Consider the following 26,949-nt stretch of genomic DNA (forward strand, 5'->3'; position numbering starts at 1 on the left):
AATAATGACATTTGCAATGCTATCTGGAAGCAGCAAGCAAATTGAAAAGAAATTCTAGACTCTCCAAAGGAGGTGTGGAGTAGGAGGGCTACAACAGGGCTTTGCACAGCTTGCTTGTTTTGAGTGCAATTTATAGATCATGAGGACACCTGTTTTACTGGAATAATACAGAGGTCAGGGAAATGCAGCTGCCTGAACCAAGCAGCCATAGCTGACAGTTGGCTTTTAAGCAAAATCCATTTCAGGCCATTGGCAAGTAAAACAATCTTAGACATAAAGTAGTGTTGTTGAATTAACACTAAAAGAAATACTGTGCTACTCTAAATGCATTTTGAAAAAGCAGTCAGTGAAAACGTGTCAAGGATGTGTCCACTTAAAGCCTTATTGTTGTAACACTTCTGTTGAGTGGAAACCCCAAGTGAAATAGCCTAGGAAGTGACTAAATGTGAAACCTTCAGTTTCCAGATGGAAATAAAACCAAAAAGGAAATGTTTTGCTTTCTAAAGTGCATTCAGTTGTGATAACCTTGTCTTTCATAACAGAAAGGGAGGACTAAAGCATCTCCCTCACAGACAAGAGTGAGAGCAGGCTGAATTTGTGAGGATCTTGCAGTACAAGAGGCGTTTTATATCACCATTTCCTGTTGCAACAGGAGCACTTCCTCATATGAAAGAACCTGAAATTCAGTACAAGCAGAAGCTGAGTTACCTGCCTTGACATCAGCAAAGGTGATTTCATAGAGAGAACAGGGAAAGCAGGGAGAGAACAGGAACACTGAGCCACTCAGTGGTGATGAGCTGCAGTTGAGTTACAAAGGGGTTTTATTTTGAAAAGCAGCTGGATATTGTGATGCCAGATGAAGCAAGGACTTCTACAGTAATCACAGCAGCACAACTACTGAAGCTGCCCCATCAGGATGCATGCAAGGAAAGGAGGAGAAGGGCAAAAAAAACTACTAGGCACTGAAAAATTATTTGTGAAATGCTGGCAAACAGCCTACAACCATAACCACCAAACCCACATGCACTCCCACAAAGACAACAGGTATCATCAAGGAGCAAACTCCCAGCTGCTCTTGGTCTCTAATCAAAAGAGCAGCAGTAATACTAATAATAAATAATAACACAAAATAATAATTACCAGAAGCAATAGTAATTTCTTGGATGCTGATTTATTTTTTCTGCTCAGAGCACCATCCAACAGTGGGAGGGCCCATGGAGTCCCTCCAGCAAATGAAGTGGTCTAATGGTGGGAAACAAAACAAATCTAGAATAAAATGTGTAAGATTGTGAAAGAATGGGCAAATACATAGAAACAGCTTTTCTAGTTATTCAACTGACAGGCAGCTGTCCCCTGCAAGCTAGAAGGTGGAGAATCATCTAATAAAATCTTCCCTTCACAGAAAGTTACCCAAATGCTTAAGAAGTAGAACAACAATACAGAATCATACTTTTATTATATCTGTATCATTAATACAGAGTCAGAAGCAGCTGCTTAGCTTTTCCCGTATCAATCAAAACGGTGACAGTGACAGATAAATCCACATATGGGACAATTCACATTCTACTTAAGTTAGTGAAAGTCAGGGGTTAGCAGCACTTTGTACAGCTCAGGCTTTTACAGTCCTCTTGTGCTGGAAGGCTGCCAGGGAAATGCCATCAGGGGGGTTTGCTCTCACACTGCAGGATCTGCAGTTTTGTATCAGGTGAAGAGGAACATGGCACTGCACTCTCCATTAAAACAGCAGTGGTGATGCCAGGGTAAGAACAAAGAAAAACTAAGAGACAAAAAATGAGAGCTGAAATTGTTAATATAAAAATGCTAACAAAGTTCACAGGACACTGAGCTGCTATAATAAACCTGTGCTGTAAGAGTATGTGGCAAACAGTGGGCTATGATTTCCTCTTTTTGTCAGAGAAAGATAGAAGGAAATCATCATAATCTAATATAGATGACATCTTTGATAATTATTTTTAAAAAATAAAGTGTCATTTATCCAAACCAAACATAATAGTCTTACTTAAAATGTCACAGTAGCCCTCATGGGGGAAAAAAGATTTCTTTTTCTCAGTTTACAGCTGTAGGATTTGCAGAAATACTCCACAGTAACTGCATTTGAGGAGACTGATTGACTTTATATCCAGTATTCTCAAACCTATCAAATATTAAACTCCATAATGTTTTTGAAAATGTAAGCCTGTATATAATGTATTGCACCTGTCTGTACTTGTGATACCTACACTCACATGAAGCACAGAGAATTGATGTTAGCTTGTCCAAATAATTCATTTACACTTTTCCAAGGAGTGGGAAACAACTTGGGATTTACAAAATGACCAGTCATATTTCAATTATTAAAAGCTTTCTTCTTCTAAGGAATGTAATTTTACATTATACACTTCTTAACAGAGAAATCCTGGCAGAAAGAACTTGCAGGTTAAATAATTCCTGTAATTCCCAGCAAAGAGCCCAGGTGTATGACACTACTACAGATCTGTTTGTTTCCTCTATGCTGTGTGTACACACACACTTATTTTCTGAGCAGAGAACTGACTCATGGTAGCTAATTGTAGTAATGAACTCCACAGCACAGGGAATTAATTTAATATTCTGCTGTGCCTCTGCCCAGGCATTCTCTAGGTACAAAAATGTTCCTCAAAACTCATCTTTAATGCTGAAATGTGGCTGATCTTCGGGTTTAAAGTCCAGGTTGGGGCTGCCATCCTCATTCAGAATTCGCCGAGAAGTATAGCCAACAATTGGATATTTGGCTTTATAAACATTATTGAAGATGTCATCCAGGGACTTCAGCTCCTCCTCTGTGAGCCCTGTCTAAAGGAAACAGGGAAATCAAAGTCCTGCCTCAAAGAAATAAAAACAGAGATATTTACATGTTTGGGGTTTTTTTTAATGATTACTGTAAACCTTAGGGTCAGCTTTTGGGTTTACACAGCAGAGCATGATGAACAAAATTGATAGCACAGCCTGTAATTGTGTTCTTTCCATTCAAATTCAGCCTTGACAAAACTTTAAGGTATTCAGGTCAGACAAGCAACAACCCATCACCAGATCTAGCATTCACTGCCACATCAGGATACACCAAACCAAAGAAAGGGATTTACTGTCTTCGTGAGCATCTTTTTAAATAGCAGGCAATTTCCCTTTTATATGCTTACAGAAGTTGTATTGATTCCAGAAATGAAAAACTTTCCTCTTGAAGGCTGTTAGCACCTTTCATGATCACTAAATATGTTTTATGTATCTAAAAAGAACTAATGCATTTTGATTTTAAATATGTGAGTCAAGTTATATAAATACAATTTAAAACCATCATTCATCATCTTGCATAATAATAAAAATTTGAAAAGTGGAATTAAACTGATGGCCCATTTTCTTACTGTGTCATGTGTAAGATCTGCTGGATCCAGAGACATCTTTGCAACTCCTCTTGTTGAGTCTTTTCCAGCCAAAGCATTGTATGGGGCTCCTTTTCCATAAAATTCTGTCAGATTAAAAAAAAAAAAAATCCAGTGATGATCTGACAATGTACAGGGTATGTTCAGCCTCTACCCTTCACCAGACTGTGAACTGAATGTCAATGAACTGAAAGCAACAATTCAAGTCTAAAACTCTTCTTTTCAGAACTGACTTTGGATTGCCTACTTGTTGGGCTTGTACAGCTGTTGAACTTCCTACACTGCATTCTTAAAATTTACCTATTATTTAGGGAACTGTGCTTTACATTCTGATGAGATGTTTGTGGACCCCAGAACTCGCAAGCTCTGTGTAATTTAGGATTTGAGATCAGCCAACCCAACGTGTATGCCCAGACAAGGTTAGTATAAACACAGTAATAAGCCATTGGTTTACTTATGATGACACCCAGACAAGTGTCTAAGACCCTCAAGGTCCCTTCAAACTTTTTATAGCAAATCTGGATTAAGTAGCAGGAGCTCAGATGAAAACATTTGCAGTTCTCAGGGAGGGCACAAAGAGCAATGGGTGTGAGCACCAGCACAGAAGGAAAAGATGCAGCTGCAGCAGTGTTGATATTGTGCAGTGGGTACATCCACACTAGGTTTGATCTGCTCAGCTCCTGTACCCAGGGCAGTGAAATGCTGTAGCTTCCCCAGATGTGCCCTGACCCCACATCTGGCAAGGACTCGGGGAGCTGGGAAGTTCTGCCAGTTTTCACTAGCAGTGCCCAAGCTACCTAGACAGGGCTGGCTTATCTGTCTGCATGTTGTGATCTCAAGCCAGTGCAAGTTCTAGACAAAACCTTAGTAGAGGAGCTGTCAGAGAAGGAAAATCAAGTTTTTTAGAAGAGGAAAAAGTGTATCTTTTTGTTGCAATTGAACTGCAGGCTTCCAATGCACTGGGAATGTTTAAAACCAAATGTCTGAATAATAACATGAAAGCAAAGTAGCAGAGGAGAAGCACACCAACCTTTTCCAGAGGTGACATCAAACACTACTCCCTTCACTGCCAGGTAGATGGGCTGTCCTTCCTGGAGGGAAAGCCATCAATACATCCTCAGCACTTAAGCACAGGCAAAAAGCAGTTTATTTCAGCTGTGAAATCCACAAGCTCTTAGGACACAAATTCTTTGTTGTACGTTCATTCTTGTTTTACCACCATACACGTTCCCTCTCTTGATGTCACATGCTTGTGCTTGTGTCAAACTGCCCCTAAAATTATTTGGGGGTTCAACTATAAGCAATGAGAATCTTTTTAATCTAAACAACCATAGAAGACAAGTCCCTTTTGCAAGTCACCTCCTGTCTGCACACTAGTCTGCTTGAAGATTGTGAACTGCATCTTTCTATTCCTAATGCAGATGGATATTGCCCAAAATAAAAGGGTGTGTGGCCAACAGCATTATTTGATTAAGAAAGAAAGATAAATACATAAACACATGTAAATCTGATCTGCTGACATCTGTTTTACTTAATAAGCCAGTGCTTCTGCTTTGTGTTTCATACATAAGATGTCATTTTAGTCAGACATTGGATATTCTCTTCAAAGTATCTAGAGAAGACCCTGAGAAGGTCAGACAGCAAGTGTTTCAAAAGAGAAGCAGATGTGTATCAATACAGGACCTCATCATTTTGAGTCTGGAGTTCGGCTGAGCCTTCTGAACCACAGGAAGCTAAACACTCCTAAGTTAAAACTGTCTTCTTGTTGTGATAATCTTGGTGGGGTTTTGTTGTTGCTGTTGTTTTTGGATTTATTTTTTTTAAGTCTAAGTACATGGTTAATAAATTACTGAGAGAAAATGAACTTTGGCTCCAACTCATGGTAATCTGAAATTCTCTGGCAGGAGCACCTTGCCAAGCAGGGAGCGAGCAGAATGGCACATGGCACCCAATTACCCAACGGTGTGTGCAGCTGCCAGCCGCACCGGGGCAGGGGCTGGAGCGCACGGGTACCGCAAACCTCCCACAAACCACGGCAAACCTCCCACAAACCGCTGCCCGAGAAACAAGAGCTGCCCAGAACGACAGGGCAGGAAGGATGGCGGGGCGGCACGGCAGCAGAGCACGAGAAACCCGAGCTCGGCGGCGGCTCCAGCGCTCGGAGAGCCGGGGCAGGCGGCAGCGCCGGGGCTGTGCGGGCCCGGCCCGGCCTTAGCGCAGGGCGGCGGCCCGGCCCTACCTGGTGCCCGTCGTATCTGGCCAGTTCGGGCTCGGTGAAGAGCCGCACGGGGTCCTCGGCCGGCGGCCTGAAGCGCAGCTCGGGCTCGGCGCTGGCGGCCGGCAGCAGCAGCAGCAGGCAGGGCAGCGGCAGCGGCAGGCAGGGCAGCGGGCCCCGGGCCGCAGCGCCCGCCATGGCGCGGAGCGCGCACCGCCCCCGGCCTGCGGCCCGAGAAGGGAGCGGGGTGGGACCGCAGTTAAGGGAACGCCGTGGAGAGGCCCCAGGAACAGCCCGGGGTTTGCAACAGTTCTTGAAAAACAACAGCCCCCTCGCACAGCGCTGAGGGGCATGGCAGGGCTCAGGCTGGGGAAAAGGGGGCTCGGAGGGAGCTTATGGCGCTCCAGGACGGCCTGAAGGGAGGCTGCAGCAAAGTGCGGGTCTGCCGCTTCTCACGGGTAACCATCGATGGGACAAAGGGAAACGGCCTCAGGTTGTGCCAGGGAGATTTAGATTGGATTTTACGGAAGGCTTCTCTACAGAAAGGCTTGTAAGGCATTGGAACAGGCTGCCCTGGGCAGTGGTGGAGTCACCATCGCTGGGGTAGTTAAAAGCATGGATGTGGCGCCTAAGGACGTGGTTTACAGATGGACTTGGTGGCACCATAACGGACACCTAATAAAAATGATTTCTCAATTTTCCTCCTTCTTCCCCTCTTGAAGTTTCTCTGCTAGCTGTTTCAATGGTTATTCACAAAATCAGCACGCATAGTGCAGGTTTCATCATTGTGACTTAAAAAGCCCAGACATTTTTAGCCTAGGAATGGACTGAATAAACAGGAAATTTTCAGATTAGAGTTTTCCCTATGCTATAAATATGGCACGGGGGAGCATTCAGGACTGGCAGAAGAATAAGCTGGGTGTTTATCATTCTATATAGAATTAAGAAAATTGGAACCTTTTTGCAGTTCAGATGCATATATCACATGCCTCGCTGCAGCGCTGACAAGTGAAGATGGGAAGGATTTAAAGCCTGGATGTTTGATCAAATGTACAATAGGATTGTTATTGTCAAAGGACTTCACATCTTGGTTATTAACTTACTAGGCGTGGGACATAGGCAGAGGGCAATGATCTACTCAGCAGGGACTCCCTTACAGTGTTGCATCTCAATGCAAAAAAAGTTGCACATGCTTTTTCTTGATGATGCAACATTAACAATTACTTCCACGCTGGGGAAGGAGAAAAATAAATAGCTGTGTAGGTATTTGTGGCCACGTGGCCCGTGAATCAGCCCTTACGTGGTTTTGGCTTTTATTTTCCTGCAGTGCCCCATTGCTGCGGGCACAGTGTGAGTGGGTCACCCCCGGAGTCCTGCAGGAATTCTGTCTGCGGGTCAAGCACGCCTGGTGTTCTGATGACAGCCTTGAGCAAAAGCAAATAAAAATTAAAATTAAAAAGAAAAATTTTAAGGAAAAGCCGGGGGAGCCGGCTTTCCAAGTCTGGTTCATGCTTGCGTTAGCAGAGTTTGCGTTGTGAAGCAGAAAAGTCTCATCTCCCCATCAGGGAGGGAGAGCTGTTCCCACAGGGCTGCCCAGGAGCCCTCAGGCGTGCGCCGAGCAGCCGGAGCGCCCTGCCCGGACTACGCCTCCCGGCAGCCCCGGCAAGGGGCGGGCACTGGCAGGGGAAGGGAAGGGAAGGGCCGGCCCGGGCGGCTCGGGGGTCCCGGCGGCGCCTGCGTGGCCCGGCCCGGGCGGGGCAGCTCGGCTCGGCCCGGCTCAGCCCGGTTCGGCTCGGCCCGTGGCTGCCCCGCCCCGTGCGGTGCCGGCGGGCGCTGCCCGGCCCCGCGGCGCCGCTGCCGCCGATGCTATGCCAAAGCCAGAGGTGTCCGCATCCTACCAGGAGGTACGGGGGGCCGGCAGGGCTGGGGGCTCGGCGGGCGGGCACAGCCGGCGTGTGGCGATGAGCTCGGCCCGGCGCTGGGGCAGCTGCAGCCTGCAGAAAGCACCGGGTGGCTCGGGTGCGCACGGTTCCTTCTTCACCTTTGAACGGGGTTAAAAGAGTGGGGTTGTTTCAACTGTGTGAGGTGGGTACGGCTGGATCTTAGCCGGGGTTTGGTGACAAGGGGCTGGATGGTCTGCCGGGTGGGAGAAGCGACTCGGGGAGCAGAGCTCCCGCATGCGAAACTGAAGCACGCTTTATCACTCTGCCAGAAGACGGAGCAGCGCCTGCTCTGCATATCAATGTACGGGCTCCGCAGCCAGGCTTCCTTGCCCGGTCCTATCTCTCCTAGAAGATGCACAAGCAATTTCTGCCAAGCTCAGCAGAGGTAGAGTTACAGCAAAGCACTTTTGTATCTTGCAGGCGAAAGGAATGTAGTTATCTTTCTTCCTCTACACGTGACGGGTAGTTTGAGGCTCAGTTTTAATACATTCTAATTTAGTGTGGTACAGTCTGTTTAGTTTCAGCTTCTGGTTTTCTCGCCAGGCTAGAAGGCACTGGAAGGTGATGAATCAGCAGATCAGCAAAAGGCCTGTATGAACAAGTTCTTCTTTTATTTAAGGGCGTTTTATCCAGCAGGAAGGTTTCAGCCCGTGACTATCCAGATGGGGTTGACTTGTGTGCTTGTACCTAGAGGAGGTGCTTGTGAGAGTTAATGAATATGCACTGATGCCTGAAGTGTGCACATGGGCAATGTGTGTTGTGTTTCCACCCTAAGTATCAGCCACCACTGACATTGCCCCCCATGTTTGGGTTTATCCCAAACTGTGGCAGGAGTCAAGATAGGATGTGTGTGTAAGTGCAGCACCTGTGTGTCCTTTCCTTCTACAGCAGTCTTTGTTGCTTCTGCCCCTGGCAGGAATGCTCAGATGTCTGGAATTGCCTTTTCTGAGCTTCTTTTTGGCCAGTGCTTTTCTGTGTACAGCACTGTAAAAGAACTGCTGGGACATGGGCAGGTTCCTGTGGTTGTTTCTCCCTCAGCTGTGTGTGCTGAGCCCAGAGAAATGCTGAGTGAAGTTGTGCTTCATGCCCTCCCTGCCCTTGACATCCTGTGCTGTCTCTGCATCCTGCTGCAAGGTCAACAGCCCTGCAATCTGTGCTCCTTCTGACTGGCACCACGCTTCACCCTTTTATCAAGAATACCACGTGGGAAGGGCTGGCCTGGAAGGTGAACCTGGCTGGCTGCTCCAGGTTTGCTGTTGGCAGAAGCCCTGAATGCAAGGGGAGTGGCAAGTGTGAACTGCAATCAGCTGTCCTGCAGTGTCCTGTGCTGGCATCCCAGTCCCAGGGAGGCTGCTGCAGGGTGTGTGTGTGAGGTGTTGGGTTTGTAGGTCTGTGCTGCCCTGCCTCACAGAGTCAGGGTGTTGTGTGCTGCTCAGAGCACAGTGGCTGAGCCATGCACAGCCCTGGGATCTTGGTGACCTCAGTTCAGCATCTGCAGTAAAATACAGCTGGTTTTAGCTGTCCTACACATCAGCTCAACCTGCTTACTGCATCTGAGGCACTGTTAGTAGTCCTGCTCTTGCCTGGCTGTCCTTCTCTGGCTTTATCTGTGGGAAGCTTGTGAAACTTCGTGAACAGAGATAAGAAAACATAGTTGCATATTGTTTGGGGGTTTTGGTTTGTTTCTAAAGAGTGCTGAAAGTTTGTGTTTTCTGAGCTTACCACAGAATCATTTAGACTGGGAATTACCTCTAAGATTATTTTTCTTCCACTTGTTGAAAAAAATTGCTGTAGGTCCTCTTGAGAAGATAGGAAATGTTGCTTATTTTGTTCTTTTTTAACCTTGTGTTGAGATCTCATTGGCATGAGGAATAGAATTCATTTACCCTCCCAATAACCTCAGTCATTGAGGTGCCTGTAGCTGGGGAATCAGAGGTGTGGGAGTCAGCTGAGGAGCTGCAGTGACTTTGTGACTTACATTACATTTGTTGGATCTGCTCTGGTATCAGCAATGTGCACAAGTATGACTGGAGCTGGTTTCTTAGCTGATTTAATGTAACCAGTACAAGAGTTCAGTGAGTATTTCTTTTGGGTCAGAGTAGCTTATTTTGGGTCAGATAAGCAGAACCAGCGTGTTTCTACAAAAAGAAGCAGAGTTTTAATTTTCCCTTATTTTATGGTGATAATGGAAAAAGGTGTCTTCAGTTGGACCCTGGTAAGAGTCTTGCACGTGAGCTGAGTTTTTAGCCTACAAGTTACCCCTTCACTTCTTGCCTCATGCTATGGGAAATCATGCTTTATTTATGTACTGAGCATTTAAAAACAGCTGGGTAACTGCTTTCATCTTGCTTTGCACGATGGAAATGAATACAGAAATACAGCAGGAAGTGAAGGAGACTTTACGTCAGACTTTGAAGGTGTAAAATGAGTGGACTCTTTCCTAATAGGTGCTAATGAGGACCTGGTAATGGCATAGTGATGATTTCAGCACTGAATTAAAGCTGGGTGAAATGAAAGCACTCCCTATGGGTACATTCACGTTTCTGTTGTGTAAGTTAGGGGTGTAGTGTTTAATAGCATTCAGTGCAGCTGCAGCATTGGCAGTGCCCCGTTTTCCTTGAAACAAGAACAAGGCTAATGTGGTGTGCTGCAAGCTCATGCCTTGGTTTGCATTGCTGTAATCTCTGTGTCAGTTACCACCAGGAAAGAAAGCTTGGAAAACATACAAGAGATACTCTCTATTTATAATGTACAAAGTCTGCAGTGCTCCACAATGTGGTGTGATGTGTATCTGCTGTGACAAGCCTCTCACTCTGACGGAAGTGGCCTGGCAGTTTGAGCCCTGAGCTCTGAATAGCAAAACAAGAAAATATCTGGTCTCTGTTGGTGTTTCAGAAACACTGGAAGACTAATTAGTTGCATAACCATTAATATGTAATAATCTTCACAGTGAGATCAAATAAGGACCAGAAATAGAGAGATGCTTGACTGTTGTTTCATAATGACCCTGCCACGTGTGGCTGTGACTGTATTTCAGTGTCTTGCCTTAGCACCTGTCAAAATGCATCTCCTGCTTTTTGTACCTCTTTATTAAGAGGTGCTAATGCTCTGTTTGCTGCTATGTGCTGTGGTTTCTTTATGCCTAAAAATATATTCTTCAGTGACAGAATGAAGTTCCTGCTTGTCAGAGAACACACACTCCTAATTGTGGGGTTAAAGTGTGTTGGAGCTGCTGGGGAAGTAATTACTTTGAACTTGAATGGAAAGGTGATGTTATTGTTGAGGCAGCAGAGTAGAAGTAGGTTAAATTTGTAGCATGCAAGTCACTTGATTTGTGGCTCTAAGTCTACAGAGCTGTGGCTTTTGTCTTGTGAGCAAGTGGAACAGATGTTGGGTGCTCTTGGACTGGGAATGTATTTTTGTGTGTTCAGTTAGTTGGAGCCTCTTTTATTTGTACCATAGAAATTCCAACAATTGCAAGTTGAGAGCATGTTTGGAAATTGAACCACTGTTTTAACTACACAGCTGAGTGAAGATGTGGAGCGAGTATCTGAAAATCCAACGGAGGAGAGAGAAGGAGATATGGAAGTTCATGAAGATTCCAGTTCTGTTATTTTACCAGGTGAGAACTATTGACCCAAAAATTACTGATTTTTAGGGCCTGTTACCTGCTGCAGTGTGTGGCTGTGGTCGTTTTGGTTTTGCTAGTTTATTGCACTTCTGAAAGTAAACAAAACACTAATTTCCCTTACTTCACTAATTTAATTTATTTATTTTATGTGAATCAGTACTGATGGAAAGCCAAGGAGGTTATCCAGGGACTGATAGGAGAATATTTCTTTGTCAGGAGCTGTGCTCAATCAAACCACGTTCAGCACATCTGACTCTGAGATATATTAGTGTGTCATCTTCCTTGATGTTGTGTCCCACCTGAGGGGCAGTGGGTTGCAGGCACAGGCTGTACCAGATTTACATGAGCAAGGTGCAATGTTGAATAGATGCTTTAACATAAATTCTTAGTTAGACTGTCCAGGCTGCTTTTGGAGGGCATGGAGCAGTGTGAAATGGGCTTATTGCAGCTCAGGTGTGGGCACTGAGGTTAGCCAGCCTCAAAGGAGCATGGCCTAAATGCCTTGCAGCTGTTCAAGCCATATTTGTTTCAGCAGTGCAGTTTTATGCACATTAATGTCCTAATTGCCTTGGCTGCCGTCTCCTGGCATGTAACTTGCCCATGGACATTTGTAAGTGGTTCTGTGTGCAATGGGGCTCATTAAAAGGCTCCTGTTTGCTGTGGGAAGGCACAAACACCAAACTGTAGAGTGGGAGAGCAGCGTGTGGCATGGCCTGAGAGGGCCTGACTCATTAGGTGACACCACACTGAACAGTCAGCAGGAAGCATGGCTGCTTATCTCCTTTCTTACATTGAGTTTTAACAAAATTTTGTGGGTTCAGATGTGAATCACTCATGACAAAACGTGATGTGTAACTCAGGGGTACAGGAACCTTTGCTTTAGAAGTATTGCCAAAAGAAATGGCAAATGCAAGGGGTATCGGTAAAGCAGTGTCTGTGTGAGTGAGACTACTGAGAAGGTCTAAAGAGAGCAAGATTTGAAGGAAAGGAGACTCTGGGACAGTTGGGTCAGTCTCTAGCTGTAATTGAAAGAATCCTTCTATGGAAGTTTTAATTTAATTTTAATTAAGTTTTAAATTAATTTTAAATTAATTTTAATTTAATTTTTCAATGTGCACAAGGAATTATGAGCTAGAGGGTAACAAGTATCTAGTGACTTGTGCCATGGTGGAGATGCAATGCACAGATCTGGGCTTGAGCATTAGAATATCAAATCACTGATGTCTGTTCTGAGTGTGTAAGAATCACTTCAGGCTGGAATTGGGGGAAAAAGAGGTTTTTTTCCCAGAAGCAAAGATTGACCATCAACACACTTTCTCGTGAACTTTATTTAAACTTTGTTTCTCAGTTGTCCTTGAACACAAACCTTGTTTCCTGCCTGCAGTGGCCTTAAACAGAGTGCCAAATTCTGGCGCGAGAAAAGGAGACACAGGAGGTTGATTACACCTCCTACTTGAGAAGGAAGTATCTGCCTGGCTGATCATCAAAACTAGAATTAGCTGTGGTTTTTAAAATCAAGCTGAGTTTGAGGCTTACTTTCTTCTCACATGATTGATCTTTAAATGAAAACTCAGCAAAAATCTCTGTATGTTGAAGTCCCAATCCATGTTCTGTTTGGTTCCAGATGGTGAGCTGGGTACCACCACCCCTTCTCTGCGTTTCAGCAAGACCTGCCTAAAGAATGTTTTCTCAGTTATACTCCTGTTTATTTATCTGCTGCTCATGGCTGTAGCTGTGTTCCTTGTCTACCAAACCATCAGTGACTTCAGGGAGAAGCTCAAGCACCCAGTGATGTCTGTCACTTACAAGGAAGTGTCCTTCTATGATGCACCTGGTAAGAGTGGTAACAAGGAAAATGGGTTAAATTCTTGATCATGTTTTTCTTGGATTGTTTTAAGCTTTTGGTGTTCATTCTTCAGAGCCCAGAGTGCATATAATACATTTCGGGTCTTTCATTTCCGCACTTTAGATTAAAAAGTTGTATTGACTTTGCACAGAAATGTAAATGTTGTATGGGAGATTTTTGGGAGCTTTCATGCCAGTAACATGAATGGCAGAAGCTGTGGAGAATTATGCAGCATTTCATAGATAAGAAGTGTTTTCAGGCTCTAAAATGAGTCCTTTTTTGGGGGAGAAAGTGAATTCCTTTTGGAAATATTGCCCAAACTGTATCATTCAGAGTAACACATGGGAGTAACACAGGAGCTCAGTGCTGCACTGGGCAATGAGATCCATTCACAGTAAAGAGATGAATTTCTCAAACCAACCACAAAATAACCACAATGCCACTTTCTACTTCCACCCTGCCTTGTTTACAACATGGCATTACATCAGTAGGCAATGAAAATCTGATGTGACTGCAGGGAACAGTGTTGGCACAAAAATGCAGCGTGGCAGCAGAAACTGTTGCAGTTTGCAGGAGGAGTTGCTCCACGGGGGCATTTTTGAATAGTGAGTCCTGTTGTTATTAGTTTTTTTAATTGTCCAGTAGCCATTCATAAGTAGAGCCATGGTAGCAAATGCAGCTCAGTCAGTCATCAGTGAGTTTCCAGTTTAACAATAACACTTCTGTTTGAAGTGTTACCACATTTGCCAAATACCCACTTCAGTAGTTGTGGCTGAAAGGTATTTTCAGTTGTTGCCATATTACTGTAGTTGTTTTTCTCTATGGCCAGTTAGCCCAGCTCTGGAAGTAGTGCCTTATGTTTGGACCATATGGATCTGTCTGTAAGAGCAAGCAAACTCAAGCTTTTCCCTTTTTTTTCCTCCCCTCATGTGAGCATTTCATAGAGCAACAGGAAGAAAATAAGCAGATTTTAAATAAGCAGAGCAACATACAAATAAATCCAAAAGTATTGTTGGAGATCCCTGCAGATCAGAGATCCTAAATCAATGTCGTCCTTTATTTTATTGCTATATTAAAATGATGAGATGGCAAGTTGCAAGCCTGGAGCTCTGAAGAAAGGAATAAAACATTTGATATATGCTGAGTGCTTTGACATCTCACATTTTGGTGGGCAGGTCATCTCAGTTGTGAGTTAATTATATCTAATAATTATACTATTTTTTTTAAGTTGGACTAGATTATCTTCCAGCAAACTTGTTTGCAATAATTAATGTGGCATAGGTGGTGTAAAAGGATTTTGAGGTTTGGCTCTTGTGTTTTGCTAGCCTTCCAAAGCTGAGGTGGCTGAGGCTGCTTGAATGTGCTGTTGGAACAGGGGGTTTATGGCAAATGTGGATTTCCATCCAGGTGGAGTAGTTGCCTGCCCTGCCCAGTGCTGTAAATAATAAGGGATGGCAGCACTTAGTGCATGTTTGATGGCTTTGATTTATTTTTTTTTTATGATGTCACATTCAGTTAACAGAAGATATTGTATTCTGAAGGGCATCATTCACTTCTATTAGCTCAGCCAGTGGGCTTTGATCTGTTATGTATGGTATGTACATTATTTCCAATTAACACTTGATGTGTTAAATGCTAATATCTGAAAACTAAAGCACTACATGTCCCATTTGATGCTCCCTGACATATTTTACAGATTCATCTGGGATTGGGAGGGACTGATGGATTAGCTGCTGGCTTGTGGGAAACTTGGTAGCTTCTATGAACCTTGAACTGTTGTAGTTGTTATGAACCTTGAACAGAATATGAGCCCTAGTTTTTTTCAATGCATTGGGGGGGTTCTGTCCTGATGCTGTTGATGGTTTTGTCCTGCCCCAGAAAAATGTGGAAGTGCATGGTTTAATTTGATTGTTTTGTGGCATCTTAAAGACAGCTCAGTATTGTGTGGGATTAAATTCCAGAATGCAAATCGATGTCCTTAGGAAGGAAATCAGTGCTCTCCAATGTTTTTTCTCCCCAAACAGGAATTGCCTTTTACCCAGGCAAGGCTCAGCTGCTCAGCTGCAAACATCATTACTACGATCACATTCCACCTCTGGTGAATCCAGGTCAGCCAGGAGACATTGAATGCACCACTCAGAGGATCAACTACACAGATCCTTTCACTAATCAAACTATGGTAATAACAATATAACAGAACAAAGCTTGTTCAGTGTGGGGTTTCTGCTCATAATCTTGTTGGAAAGTAAAAGTATGTACTACGTGCTGTAAAAAAATCCTTGCTTCTCGTTTGGATTTTTGTAAGCCATCTGTCATTTTGTTTACAGAAATGTAAAAGACCCCATCGGTGTATATATGTGTTATGGAAAATGAGCTGTCCTGTGGGTGTGTGCAGCACAAAACCCTTAATGGGATAAAATAAGTCATTTTTCACAGTGAAGCTCTCACCTCATTCTTCTCCTAAATGAACTGGGAAGCATTTTCCTTGATAGGGTAAACCTAGCTCTGATTGAAGGCAGTGTCAGTATCCATTAGAGGAGGATAGCTAATCTGTTTTTTTATGTTTGCTGGGAATTCATACATGAATTCCTGCTGGGAATTACATACCATGTTTGTCATACTTGGAAGAATCTTAAATGGGCACCAAGTGCTTCATTACACTGAAATGCTTTGAGCCAGCAAGATGGATACATTGAGGAGTGATTGTCTGTCTGAAATTGCCCTTAGAAGTGTGGGGAAGCTTGCTTCTTGATAAAGAAATGTCCAAGACCCACAAATTACCATATTTAATACTTAAATATTAATATTTAAACACTGAATCTTGGTGTAAAGACCTCCTTTTCAAACTGAAAGGAGGGACTGAAGTGGCATTCTTGTTAGGTGTTTTAATAGATGTGTACTTAGTAGCAGCCGGGAAACCCTGTGTGTTTGTGTGTGTTAGATTTCTACAGAGTATTAGTGCCAGATGGTAAATTAATGAACAGGAAATGAGGATTCCTTTGCTCCTCTCACCACCTCTGTTTGCTTACAGAAGTATGCTTTGGTTGTTCAAGGCCCTCGTGATGTGAAGAAAAGGGAGCTGGTGTTTTTGCAGTTCCATTTAAATGAAACCAATCAAGATTTCAGTGCCATTGACTACCTGCTGTTTTCTTCTTTCCAAGAGTTTGTCAGCAGGTATGTAAAGGGGGGATGAGCCTGGGGCTGCATTGAACCTGTGTCACAATACTTGTGAAAGCAGGGCTTTTTCAGTAAAAACCAGGCAGGCTTTTATGATTTTTTAAAATGTTTGGACTATGTTGATGCTCTTTCATGTCTTTGTTTACTAATCTGACCTTTAAAAATGTACTGAGGGCTTTTTCAGTGACAAAAACTGTTCTTCAGCTGTGCTTCAACCATTTGTTGCTGCACTTTCTAAAAGCTTGGAGTTTGTGCTGGCTTCCTGCTGTCTGCTGCTGTGGGTGCTCAGGAAGTATGCTGTGCTGGGCAGTGTGTCAGGAAGTGCACCAAGAACACAAATATTTCTGTACTTTTTGGAGGTTTTTAAAGCAATTGCTGTAAAGGTCAGATCCATAGATTGCTTTGTTGTGATTTCATTGAAAGATTCACTCTGTTTTTTTGTATTACTGGCTTTATTTAAGATTCTGCAGAATCATGTAAATTCATATATGGGGTTTTCAAAATTGCTTTGTATTGGTTTGACATTGTTATCATTGGAGTGTCTAATCTATCTTCTAATTTTAACAAGAATGGAATTAATCTTGTCTTGAACTTTCTTGAAAGACCCACTCTTTTTTTCCACCTTTTGGGAATAAATTTCATATTTAACAGTTTATTTTTTGCTTTAATTTGAATTCAAGATCTGTTCTTCTCTCTGAGTTCCAGATTAAAAGTTAGTCAAGAAATATTAGTCATAGTGACACCTGATAGAAAACCTGTATTTGATAATAGATGCTCAGTGAAAAAGGGACAGGGCATAGAGGACCTATGCAGAGCAAAATTAGGTGGGGGAGGGAAGAGAACAGATTTTATCTGTTCTCAGAGGCCTCCTCAGAGGCTTGGACATGGTCATTCTGATGCTTTTCAGATGGATCAAAGAGTGGGAGTGTTCAGGCATGCCACCTCTGGTTGGCCAAAGAGCAATGAGGTGGAATTGCTTTTTACAAAGCATTTCTGCTTCAGGGAAGACATCCTAAGTCTGTAACTGTATTCTGTAACTCTACTGAAACACCTCATAAAATGCTAATGTCTGGGTGTTTTAGGCATTGATATTTTAGGGTGAGAGACACCAGTTAAGGGCAGTGGTGTAGAAGGTGCTGCTCGTTCCTTATGTTGTTTATTTCTGGTTTTCTGGCTTGTGCTCTGGTAAGAAGTGCTTACAGTGGCACCACTTGCAGCAGGTGCTCAGCTCTCTCTGTGCTGCCAGGCACCAGCACTGCCTGGGCCAGCCCTGGTGCTGCAGCTGGCTGGGGACAGCATGAGCAGCTCAGTCTGTGCATCCTCAGGCCTTGGCAGCCACAGGGAAATGGGGATGTTTGGTTGGGGATGCATCCTCTGTGCCTGCTTGGAGCAGACAGTAGGAATAGGAGTTGAAACTGGTTTTGAGCTCACCCAGGTGAAGGGTGACACTGGCAGGGAGATGGAGGCCTTAGTGGTTAATGATCTGCATGTCTAGATGCAATAAAGGAAAAGAACCAGCTGTGCTTTTCTGCAGCATCCTCCCCAACTTTATACCAATGGTGTGGCTTGTCTTGCTCAGTGCTGTGCTTGCTGTCCCAGCATGAGCTGGCTGGGCTCAGGGCAGGTTGGGAGTTTACATTTCTCCTGACTGTGAAAAGTGCACGTGAAACTGCACTGTGTGTGTGGAGAGCACTCATTCTGTCCAGCTTCCAGCAGAAGAGAAAACAGAAATGATTTCTTGTTCATCAGCAGATGCTAAATTTAGCTGATGGGAAGTCTGGCTTAAGATATCTGTAGAAACTGTTGTGTATCCTTCCATAGAGCCTCTGAAAACTTCAATTACTGGCCTCTGTTAACTACTTCTCCTGACAAAGTGTCTCACTGGTTGTGAGGGCCCAGAATAACACTGTGCCCAGCAGTTCATGTACAGTGTTATCAGAGGTGCCACAAGCAAGAAAAAAATGGCAACTTGTGCCTTTAAGAGATTTTCTGTGCTGCAGTAAGTGCTGAGGACTCGAGCAAGGCCCAGTTGTTTCTGTCAAGGGCTTCATTCTCTGCAGCCCTTCTGTTAAAATTGGATCAGACTCCATGAAACTGGCACTGCTCACTGGTTTTGTTCTGGGCTCACAGAACACTGCTGCTCTGTGTGCTGTTGTTGGCCTCTGAGCTGCAGGGAATTGCTGCTGCCTTCTTTTTCTTTAAGGTAGTGGCAGCTGCTGTCTGTACCATATTAATTGGAGGGAGGGAAATAATGAAACCCTTGCAAATTACCCAAAATGTGTGGCTAGAAATACAAGTTCCTCTCCTGAACTGTCATTAGGATAATACATGGGGTTTAGAAGAAAATCCTGAATAAATGCCTGACAAAACTATTGTTAGTGTAGCATGTCAAATAGCTGAAATGATGGATACCAGTGTGAACAGATCAGAGATGATTTCAGGGTCCAAACTGAGCTCAGTGTTTGTGTCTCTGATCTGGATTGCTGCATGCAGAGAAATACAACATAGAAGGACTGAGACTTTTGGTACCACACCAGCCTTTGTTAGATGCTGTGGCTGTTTGAGAGTTTCCTGCTCTGGGAAACACAAAAGCAATAAACACAGATTGGGCTTGAACCATCAGTGGGTTTGGCTCTTGCTGTTGCATTGGAATCTGCTGGTGGCATGTCCTGAACTTCTCTGGCTCTCTTGGGTGGTCCACAGACACTGGTAGTAAAGGATCCATTGCAGCACTACAGCCCAGTCCAGAAATAGGTTAGTGACTCCCTCAGATAAAAAAAGAGAAAGAAAAAAACCCCAAAACGCAACAAAAACAGAGGTGTGGCCTGTGTGTGTTGTCTGTCTTTGGTGTGAAGAGGGAATTAAAAGAAACTGCTGGAGAACTGTTTTTCAGCTTAAAATCCCTTTCCTGTCTTGTGTTCACTTGGCTGTGTGTGGTTTTAAAGCTGTGTAATTTGCCCTCTGCTATAATTTGTGCAAAGCTTGTTCCTCTGAGCTGCGCTCCTCCTGTCCACCCCCCTTTTTTCCCCTCACTGTGTGGCAGTGGTCTGGATTAGGGAGATGCCTCTCAGATCACTTCTCCACAGCTTCTCCTAGGATATTATTAATCCTTCTTTTTCCAGCCTGCAATTACTGTCAGAGGCAGAGCACCCTGCTGCTGCCTGCCTGCCATTGAAGTTGTGGCTGTAACATTCAGCTCTGTGTCATAACTTCCTGCCTCATTTTTCCATCCTGGCTTGGAAACCTTTTCCAGGATGCTGTATTTAGCCAGCCATTAGGCATATGACTGCCTGGCAAAATGCTAATTATGTGTGTTCCTCTTGAGTGGCAAAGCACTCCAGTGCTGCCCTGGGCTGTCCCCTCAGCTGCTGCTCTGCCCACATCCCAGGAGGGGAGGCAGTTGTTGGATTAGGTGTTCCTGTGTCACTGGTTTGCTCTGGGGGGAGCAGGCAGGCTGTGGGCTTTGTCCTTAGGCTCTGCCCACGTCTCTCCTGTGGGAGGTGGAGAGGTGCCATCCTGTTGGGGCCACTAAACAAGCACCTCATGTCAAAATAAAGACGTTCCTAACTTCCTAGGACACCCTGGGAACAGCATTTGCCTTGATAAGTAGCAAAGTGTGTTAGTTTTTATTTCCAATAACCCTTCTGTTTTCTGTGCATATGCACAGTGGAATTCTGTGTCTGAGTCCATTGCCTGAAGCCCTGACTTGAGAGAATGGCTTTGTCCCATGGACACGTGTGTATTCATCTGTTGAGCCTGAGCAAGTGCTGTGGTACAGAGTAGCCATCAATTTGATATTTATATCAGTGCAGTCCTTTTAGTCCTTGTAGACAAGGCACCTTGGTTTGTAGAAAGAAAAGAAGCCCTGAGTTTGGAAACTAAGAAAAAAAGACAGGAAAAGTGCAAATCCAATCAGTGCTGGACAAATCTTACTGATTGGCCTGTTCTGGGACTAGAGCTTGCTTCTTCACCTCTGCTTTTCTCCTTTACTTCTTTGCATTTTTCTCCTGAAAGATGAAAACACCTTCATCTCCTAAAAGACCTGTTTATGCACAGCCTCTGCCACAAAAGCAAAGAACACTCTTTCCCTTCTCCTAGGTAGATGGATTTAGTCTGCATCAAAACCCTCTCCCTTCTTTTAATGACCAGCATACCCTGGCATATCTCTAGAACCTGAAATCTGCCTTAGTAAAAATAGCCTTTAATGGTCCCTGACTTCTCACAGTGGTTTTACCCTTCTTCTCAAATGAAACCTGATTGGAAAAGCAGCTGCAGGGCTGGGCTTATTTCACTGGGATGACATGGAAATGGCTAAAATCACAGTACTGAAGAGCTCCAAGCAAATAGCATGGTTAATTCGCTATGTCCTGTGCAGCTGGTAGAGAAGAGATGGAGACCAGATATGCCCTAAAGCTGCCCCTTTACTCCTTGCAGCATGAGGGGTCTTGGAAGCCCTAAAGATTTACAGGCACAGTATTAAAAAACAAAAACCCCAGCCAAAACACAGGAAGCAACCCCACTGTTCTGGGGGCTGCAAATAGCTGGGATTGCATGTTGGGATAACAGTTACTGCAGGTGGGAGCCTTACACCAAAGCTACAGTGCTTCCAAAATAATAGGATTGTACTGAATATCAATTTTGAGGCATTTTCAGCATGTCTGCATTGCAACTGATTTATTTGGCAACCAGAAATGAGGTGAAGCACCCTGTCCTTCCTCTAGGCTCTTCCTGCTGGCTCTTGCTTCCTGACTTGGTGATGAGTTGTTTCCTGAGGTCCTGGCTCTGCTCCTTTCTGTCCCAGGGGTGGCTGCTGAGCCGAGCTGAACTCCCTGTGGGCAGAACAGTCCCTGCAGGCAGGCAGAGCTCCAGGGTTGGTGGCACCAGGTAAATCCTCTGCAGTTAAGGATGCACCAGTGAAGGGCTGCCATTCATGAAAACATCACTACACACAATGTTTTAGATATGTTGAATTTAGCTGGTAGAGAATAAAGGGAATTGTGAACATAGTTTGAAGTACCTAGGTATGACCTTCTGCCTGCAGTGCTCAGTTTGGTCAATAAAGTAATGCTTTCTTTTTCCTTTAGTCCAGAAAAAGCAAAATTCATGAAGGACTGTGAAAGCTCATACTCCAGCTGGAAGTTTTCTGGAGGCTTCCGAACTTGGGTCAAGATGTCCTTGGTCAAAACAAAAGAAGAAGATGGTAGTGAGACTGTTGAATTCAAACAAGAGGTAAAAAAAATAAAATTATGTTTGGGGAGTTTTGTTTTGTTTCATTGCATCCATGATGCCAGTTTGCACTGAGCAGTTTTGACTCTCATTGCTCCCTCTGTTTCTCAAGGAGGGATTCTGTAGAAGTGTAAATGTCTTGATGTGCTCAGCTGTTGGTGTGGCCTCATGGCAGAGCTCAGGAGAACATCTCCTGACAGGGAGGCCAGAAATCCCAGCCTCACTTGGGTTATGACACCTGTAGTGTCATATTAATTAATTATTAAATGATAGTAAAACAGCTACCTACAGTTCAGGGTGGAGAACAATTGCCAGAGGAATTGTCTAAATAACAGCTACTGTTGGAAAGAGTACTGTTTAGGTTGCCACTGATGTTAGGATGAAGAGGTAAATGTAGACCTTGTATCCTTTGTGGCATTTTATGTCTGTTTTTTGTTTGGGTTTGGAATTTTTAGCTGTTGAGTGTCCTTAGAAATGTGGAGTAACTGCACTTCTTTCATCATTTAAAACTAGAAAATATGCAGGTGGAAGATGCCAGCTTATCTAGAGAGGAAATGAGCCTTTCATTCCTGTTCTGTTCACATTAATGCACAAGAAAATAATTGTGTTTTGACTTTGTTTGCTTCCAGTGTTCGTTGGAAAGGAATGAAAACAAAAAATTTGATGAAAATTTTAAGAGCTGTCCTTTCCAGAGGGTGTCTCTTTCAGAGATTACACTTTCTCTTGGTCCTTGGTACTCTTGGGAAGGTGTTCTGAGGAGAGCAGAATGAAGCAGACTGTTCAGTTCCATCCCTAGTTCTCACAGTTAGGTGTTACCTGGCACAGCCTTAAGGGAACCCAGAGGTGGGACTGTGAGGGGAGGACACTCCTACTCCCCTAGAAGAGGACAGGAGGCAAATCCAGAGTCATGCAAGTCCCAAGGCAATACCTTGCTTTGGAGGAGAGGAAAGAATGCATCAGTCTGCTGCTGCTGCCATGTAAGCACTTACAGCAGCTGTCTGTCTGTCCTTCATCACCTCCAGCTCTTTATCATTTGCCATTTGGTGCTTACCAAGTATAGGATTTTTGAAAAAGTCTTCCTTTGTGTGCCCAAGTGTAATGTGTCTCAGAGTGAAAACAAAAGGCTGGCTCAAATTCAGGGAATAAAGAGTTTTTTGTGACCATAAACATCTATTTAGTTCAGCAGTTATAGACTTACCATCTGAGTAAGGGAACACTGTTGCTGGTTTGGGTTTTCTGTTTGTTTTGTGGGTTTGTTTGTTTGTTTTTAATAAAACCTAGGAACCAGGAATCAGATCCCTATTAATAATACAACAGAAATTGAAACAACTCGGACATAATTTGCACTTGCTTTGTTTGTCAGTACAGCATCTGCTCAAATTGCACCAGGAAGTCCATTAGCCTTTCAGATCCAAACCTGGGAGCTGGCATACTGCAAAGATGGATACAAATACCAGGTCAAACAGAGCAGAACTCACTCTAACTGGCCCAGCAGCCATTCATTTGGATTTTTCTCCTTTCCCATTGCCTCAGTTTTGCCTTGTTACTGTTTGTTTCCTGGTGTGCAGTTTTCTTGGATGAGTGTGGTTGGGACACTGGCACCCTGCAATAAGGAATCCGCTGTGGAAGTGTGGGGCAAGTGCTGGAATCCAAAGTGCAGGGAATTCTCACAACTTTGGGCCTGTAAGCCAAAGCTTAGAATTAAACACTGGATTTGATCTGAGGCCTTGGGAAAGGCTTCCAAACTTAGGTGCTAGAAGCAAGAATGTGGATTTCTAGTTTAGAGCAGAGACCCATTAAGCTAAGTAGAGGAAAGTTCAGAGTTTTAGGGTCCAGTACTGTAGGTTTGTGTGTCATAACATGACTGGCTAAGAAAGCTTACACTGTAGTATGAGTCCATAAGATGAAATATTTAAGGATTGGGTGAAAAACATAAATATCCTTGTTGGCAGTGTTTTATTGGTTAATAAAAGGTCTTGTAACTGGAGGTGTTGTGACCTTCTGATGAACCATGGGGTAAAGATGTGAGCTGAACTCACCCTTCCTACCTGTGTAGAAGATAAGGAAAATAAATGGCACCATCTGAAGCAGCTCAGAGATTCTGTCTCTGACTCATTCACAACTCCTCACAAATCCTCACAGGCAAGTCTGCAGCAAAGGTGTTTGACCAGAAACCACAAGCTGGGGATGCCCCATGTGCTCTGAGTGGCCATGAACAGTGTTCTAACTCCTGCTGCTTCTTGCCTGCAGCCTAAAATCTGTTCAGGGCTGGGGCTGTGGAGGAGACTGAGAGAAACCCTGAGGTATTTGTAGAGACACTGCACCATGGTGGATCTGAGGCTTTTGTGGCAGCTCATCCCTCATGCCATGGGAATTCTTGTAAGGAGATGAAGATTGTGGTCTCCTTAAAGACTTCCAGCTCTGCCTGGAAAACTGGGCTCCCAAAACATGGAACAGGCGTGCTCTTCCATCATCTCTCTCATCTTTGTGTCACAGTCCTGATGCAAAGTCACAATGCTGCTGGACTCATTGCTCGCAGTACAGAATTAACAGGATGAGCAGCAGTACTCCCCTCTGCACACAGCAAGAGGTAAACACTCCTTTGAGGCTGGAGAAGGGAGAAGTCCTTCCACCACAGTTTACAGATGTAAACACTCCTTTGAGGCTTGGAGAAAGGAGGAGTCTTTCCCCACTGTGCTTTCCTGAGGTCCCTGTGTGGCTCCTGGGCAGTTTGTGTTGTGTCCTAGGAGCAGGGGCAGTTCAGACTGGTTGTAGTGGTTACTGCCTGTGTACAAACCCTGTGTGGTTCCCCCTAGGCTGGGGGCAGCTGGTACAACACAAGGGTTTTCCTGGGCCTGATGTCTTAATATTTTCCTGGTTGTGGTTCTTGAGACCCTGACTTCATGTGGCTGTAACATAGTCTGGTATCCTAACCCAGTTCCCTGTTGGAATTGTGTTACAGCTCTGCTGGGCAGCATTAGTTTCAAGTGGTGACCTAGTTAATGGGCACTGCTGGGAAGTGTGGGTTTGGTTGTTAACACCTGGCCTTCTTTCCTGCCATGTTCATTCTGCACTTGCTGGAATGTTCTAGTTTATTCTACAACCTGTTTTTCAAATAGAAGGAATCTTCCTGCCACCATTATCTGGTTCCGTGGCAAATAAAACAAATTTACTGTTCATTCATGAGAACTTTCCAAATGTTGTATTATTGCAAGTAAATGAATTTTGGAAGTAAATTGTCTACTCTTGAGAGGCAATGTAGAAATGGTTGTAGTGTGATCCTGAGTGAGAATAGGAAAATAATATGAACGTGAGACAGAGGGAGGAAACTGCCCTTGCCATATTTTGTTCTAGGTGGAGAAAGGCTGCAGTGGAAGTCTCTAAACAGTCTGGTATTTTCACCTTCTTGCAGGCCTTTTTTGTTGCACAAAAGACTCATTGTACTGCTGGAGAGTAACCTGCACTTTTCTTTCCCTGTCCCCAGACCAGTGTGGTTAACTACATTGACCAGAGAACTAAACCAGGGAGTGACCAGCTGTTCTTTGTGGTGTTTGAGTGGAAAGACCCTTTCATACAGACTGTTCAGGACGTGAGTAACCCTCCAGTCCCCTCCTGAGTCACTGTCTGACTGTGCAGCTCGTGCTCTGTGTGTGCATGCACCTCCTCTGTTACCTCACCCCACAAAGAAATGCAGACAAGAGTGAGGATACTTCTGAAATTCCAGTGCAGGCTCTTCCTTATGTCCAGTAATGCCCTGACTCTGTGTGGAGGTCAGGGCCATTTGATGCTGTTCCTTGGGCTGGTGACACTCAGCATCCTGCTTGCAGCTAGAGGTGCCATGTGGCTAAGAAAAGCACCTGTCCCTGTGTTCTAGCAAAGGGTAGCTTCAGGGCAGGGCTGAACTTCTTGCTTTAGTTAGTCTGCTGCATAATCTGATTTAATGACTTCTTTTTTTTTTAATTGACAAGAAACCTAGGCTGAAATAAGAATAATAAAAATAGCCTGGTGTATTTTTTATCCAGTATTAGAATAAATTCATTAGAATAAAATGTGCTGCTGTATTTACCTGACAACCAAGGTCCAGCAGAAGCAAAATCTTGAGTGTTGGTATTTTCTTGCCCAAAACCAGAGTGTGAATTGTTTTCTTGCCCAAAACCAGTGTGAACTTCTGTGTGGGACAGGAGCTGGTCCTTTGCACTCCTGGTGTCCCAGCAGGACCCAGGCCCCTCCTTGGCCTTCAGAGGCCAGTCCTATTCCCACAGCTCTCACTCCTCTCTACCTGTGTGGAATCAGATGAGGGGACTAATGTATTTGTCATCTCTTTCAGATTATCACAGCAAACCCCTGGAACATGATTGCTCTCCTCTGTGGTATCTTTCTGGCCCTGTTTAAGGCAGCAGACTTTGCTAAGTTAAGTGTTAAGTGGATGATCAAAATCCGAAAAAGGCACCTGAAGAGGACTCGGCAAGTAACAAACCACATCAGCTGAGCCTCAGACTGTTGGGCTTTTAACTGTTCATAGCAGGAGGGACAGAAAGTGACTGGAATGAACTGCAATCAGCAATTCAAGCTGAAAACCAGGTATGTTTTATTCCAGAGAGATGCTGGCTGGAGGAACAGCCTCGTGACCCGGCCCTGGAACTGCAGAGGCGCTAACTCTAGGACAGGTCTAACAAACTCACGCTTTTCTAGTCCAAGTTTAACGAGTTTACCTGCGTGTATGGGGGAGCCAGGGGGAAAGGAGGGAACTCAGTCATGTTCAGAAAGCCATCCCTGTAGTAAATTGTGAAAAGTGGACAGTGTTAGAATGTTTCTCCAGCAGACCCTTTAGTTTCTGCGTCAGCTGTGAGCTGCTCCCGTAGCACAGTCACTGCCCTGATGGTGCTTAGTGGAAGGCAAAGTGCTCTGCAAACATCCTGGCCTCTCTTCTCCAAAGTGTACTTTAAAACAAAATACACTGGAATTCCATTACATGTCATCTTTAAATCAAAGTACAATGACTTTAATATTAAAAAATACTTCAAGTAATATATTGTGTGCCTTCTTTGAAAGTACCTGCTCTCAGGTTGGGAAGGAGCTTCACAGGAGGCAAGAGTGCTGTGGCCTGAGGATAAGGTGAACACCACAGACCAGTCCAGCTCAAAGGAAACTCAAGCACCAGGACAATGTGGGGGGCTGAGCTGGTGGCTGATCTCAAAGTCTGTCTCAGGCTGTTTATCCCTCCTTCTCTATCAGTCTTTCCTAAGGAAGTGAAAATCAGTCTTTCCTCAGCAGGCATGTTACTGTGATTCTCTGTTCTGTGGGGAATGCCTGCTCACCAACTGTGCTGGGATGCTGGTGTCTTTTTCTTCCTTATAAGTCCCTTGTTAGCTGGGATGCCTGACTGGGACGTGTGGAGTCTGCAGGGAGCAGGGCACCACGGTGTGTTTGCTCTGAAGCCTTTGCTGCAAGGATGCCAACTCAGAGTTTGCTTCTTCCTTCCTCTTCCAGCAGAG

The 26,949-nt window shown here is 44.3% G+C and overlaps 2 protein-coding genes across 3 annotated transcripts; one reads left to right on the forward strand and one right to left on the reverse strand.

Moving 5' to 3' along the window:
• Positions 1 to 1,155: 1,155 nt before the first annotated feature.
• NENF (neudesin neurotrophic factor) lies at positions 1,156 to 5,829 on the reverse strand. Its single transcript, XM_058021464.1, has 4 exons — positions 5,656 to 5,829; positions 4,447 to 4,507; positions 3,399 to 3,502; positions 1,156 to 2,832 (listed from the first exon to the last, which is right to left on the reverse strand). The coding sequence occupies exons 1-4, from the start codon at positions 5,827 to 5,829 to the stop codon at positions 2,656 to 2,658; spliced, it is 516 nt and encodes a 171-aa protein (XP_057877447.1). The 3' UTR covers positions 1,156 to 2,655.
• Positions 5,830 to 7,450: 1,621 nt separating this feature from the next.
• On the forward strand, positions 7,451 to 26,482 carry PACC1 (proton activated chloride channel 1). Of its 2 annotated transcripts, none has more exons than XM_058019392.1 (8): positions 7,451 to 7,535; positions 11,037 to 11,196; positions 12,830 to 13,039; positions 15,076 to 15,230; positions 16,083 to 16,225; positions 21,313 to 21,457; positions 24,939 to 25,043; positions 25,782 to 26,482. In XM_058019392.1, exons 2-8 carry the CDS (start codon positions 11,157 to 11,159, stop codon positions 25,941 to 25,943), a joined length of 960 nt encoding a protein of 319 aa, XP_057875375.1. In that variant the 5' UTR covers positions 7,451 to 7,535; positions 11,037 to 11,156; the 3' UTR covers positions 25,944 to 26,482. The 2 variants fall into 2 exon arrangements, with proteins under 2 accessions (XP_057875375.1, XP_057875374.1); XM_058019391.1 differs by lacking the exon at positions 7,451 to 7,535 and adding an exon at positions 7,897 to 7,959 and having other exon boundaries at positions 11,100 to 11,196.
• Positions 26,483 to 26,949: the final 467 nt, after the last annotated feature.

This window comes from Melospiza georgiana, chromosome 3 (assembly GCF_028018845.1).
Source record: "Melospiza georgiana isolate bMelGeo1 chromosome 3, bMelGeo1.pri, whole genome shotgun sequence".
Taxonomy (NCBI): domain Eukaryota; kingdom Metazoa; phylum Chordata; class Aves; order Passeriformes; family Passerellidae; genus Melospiza; species Melospiza georgiana.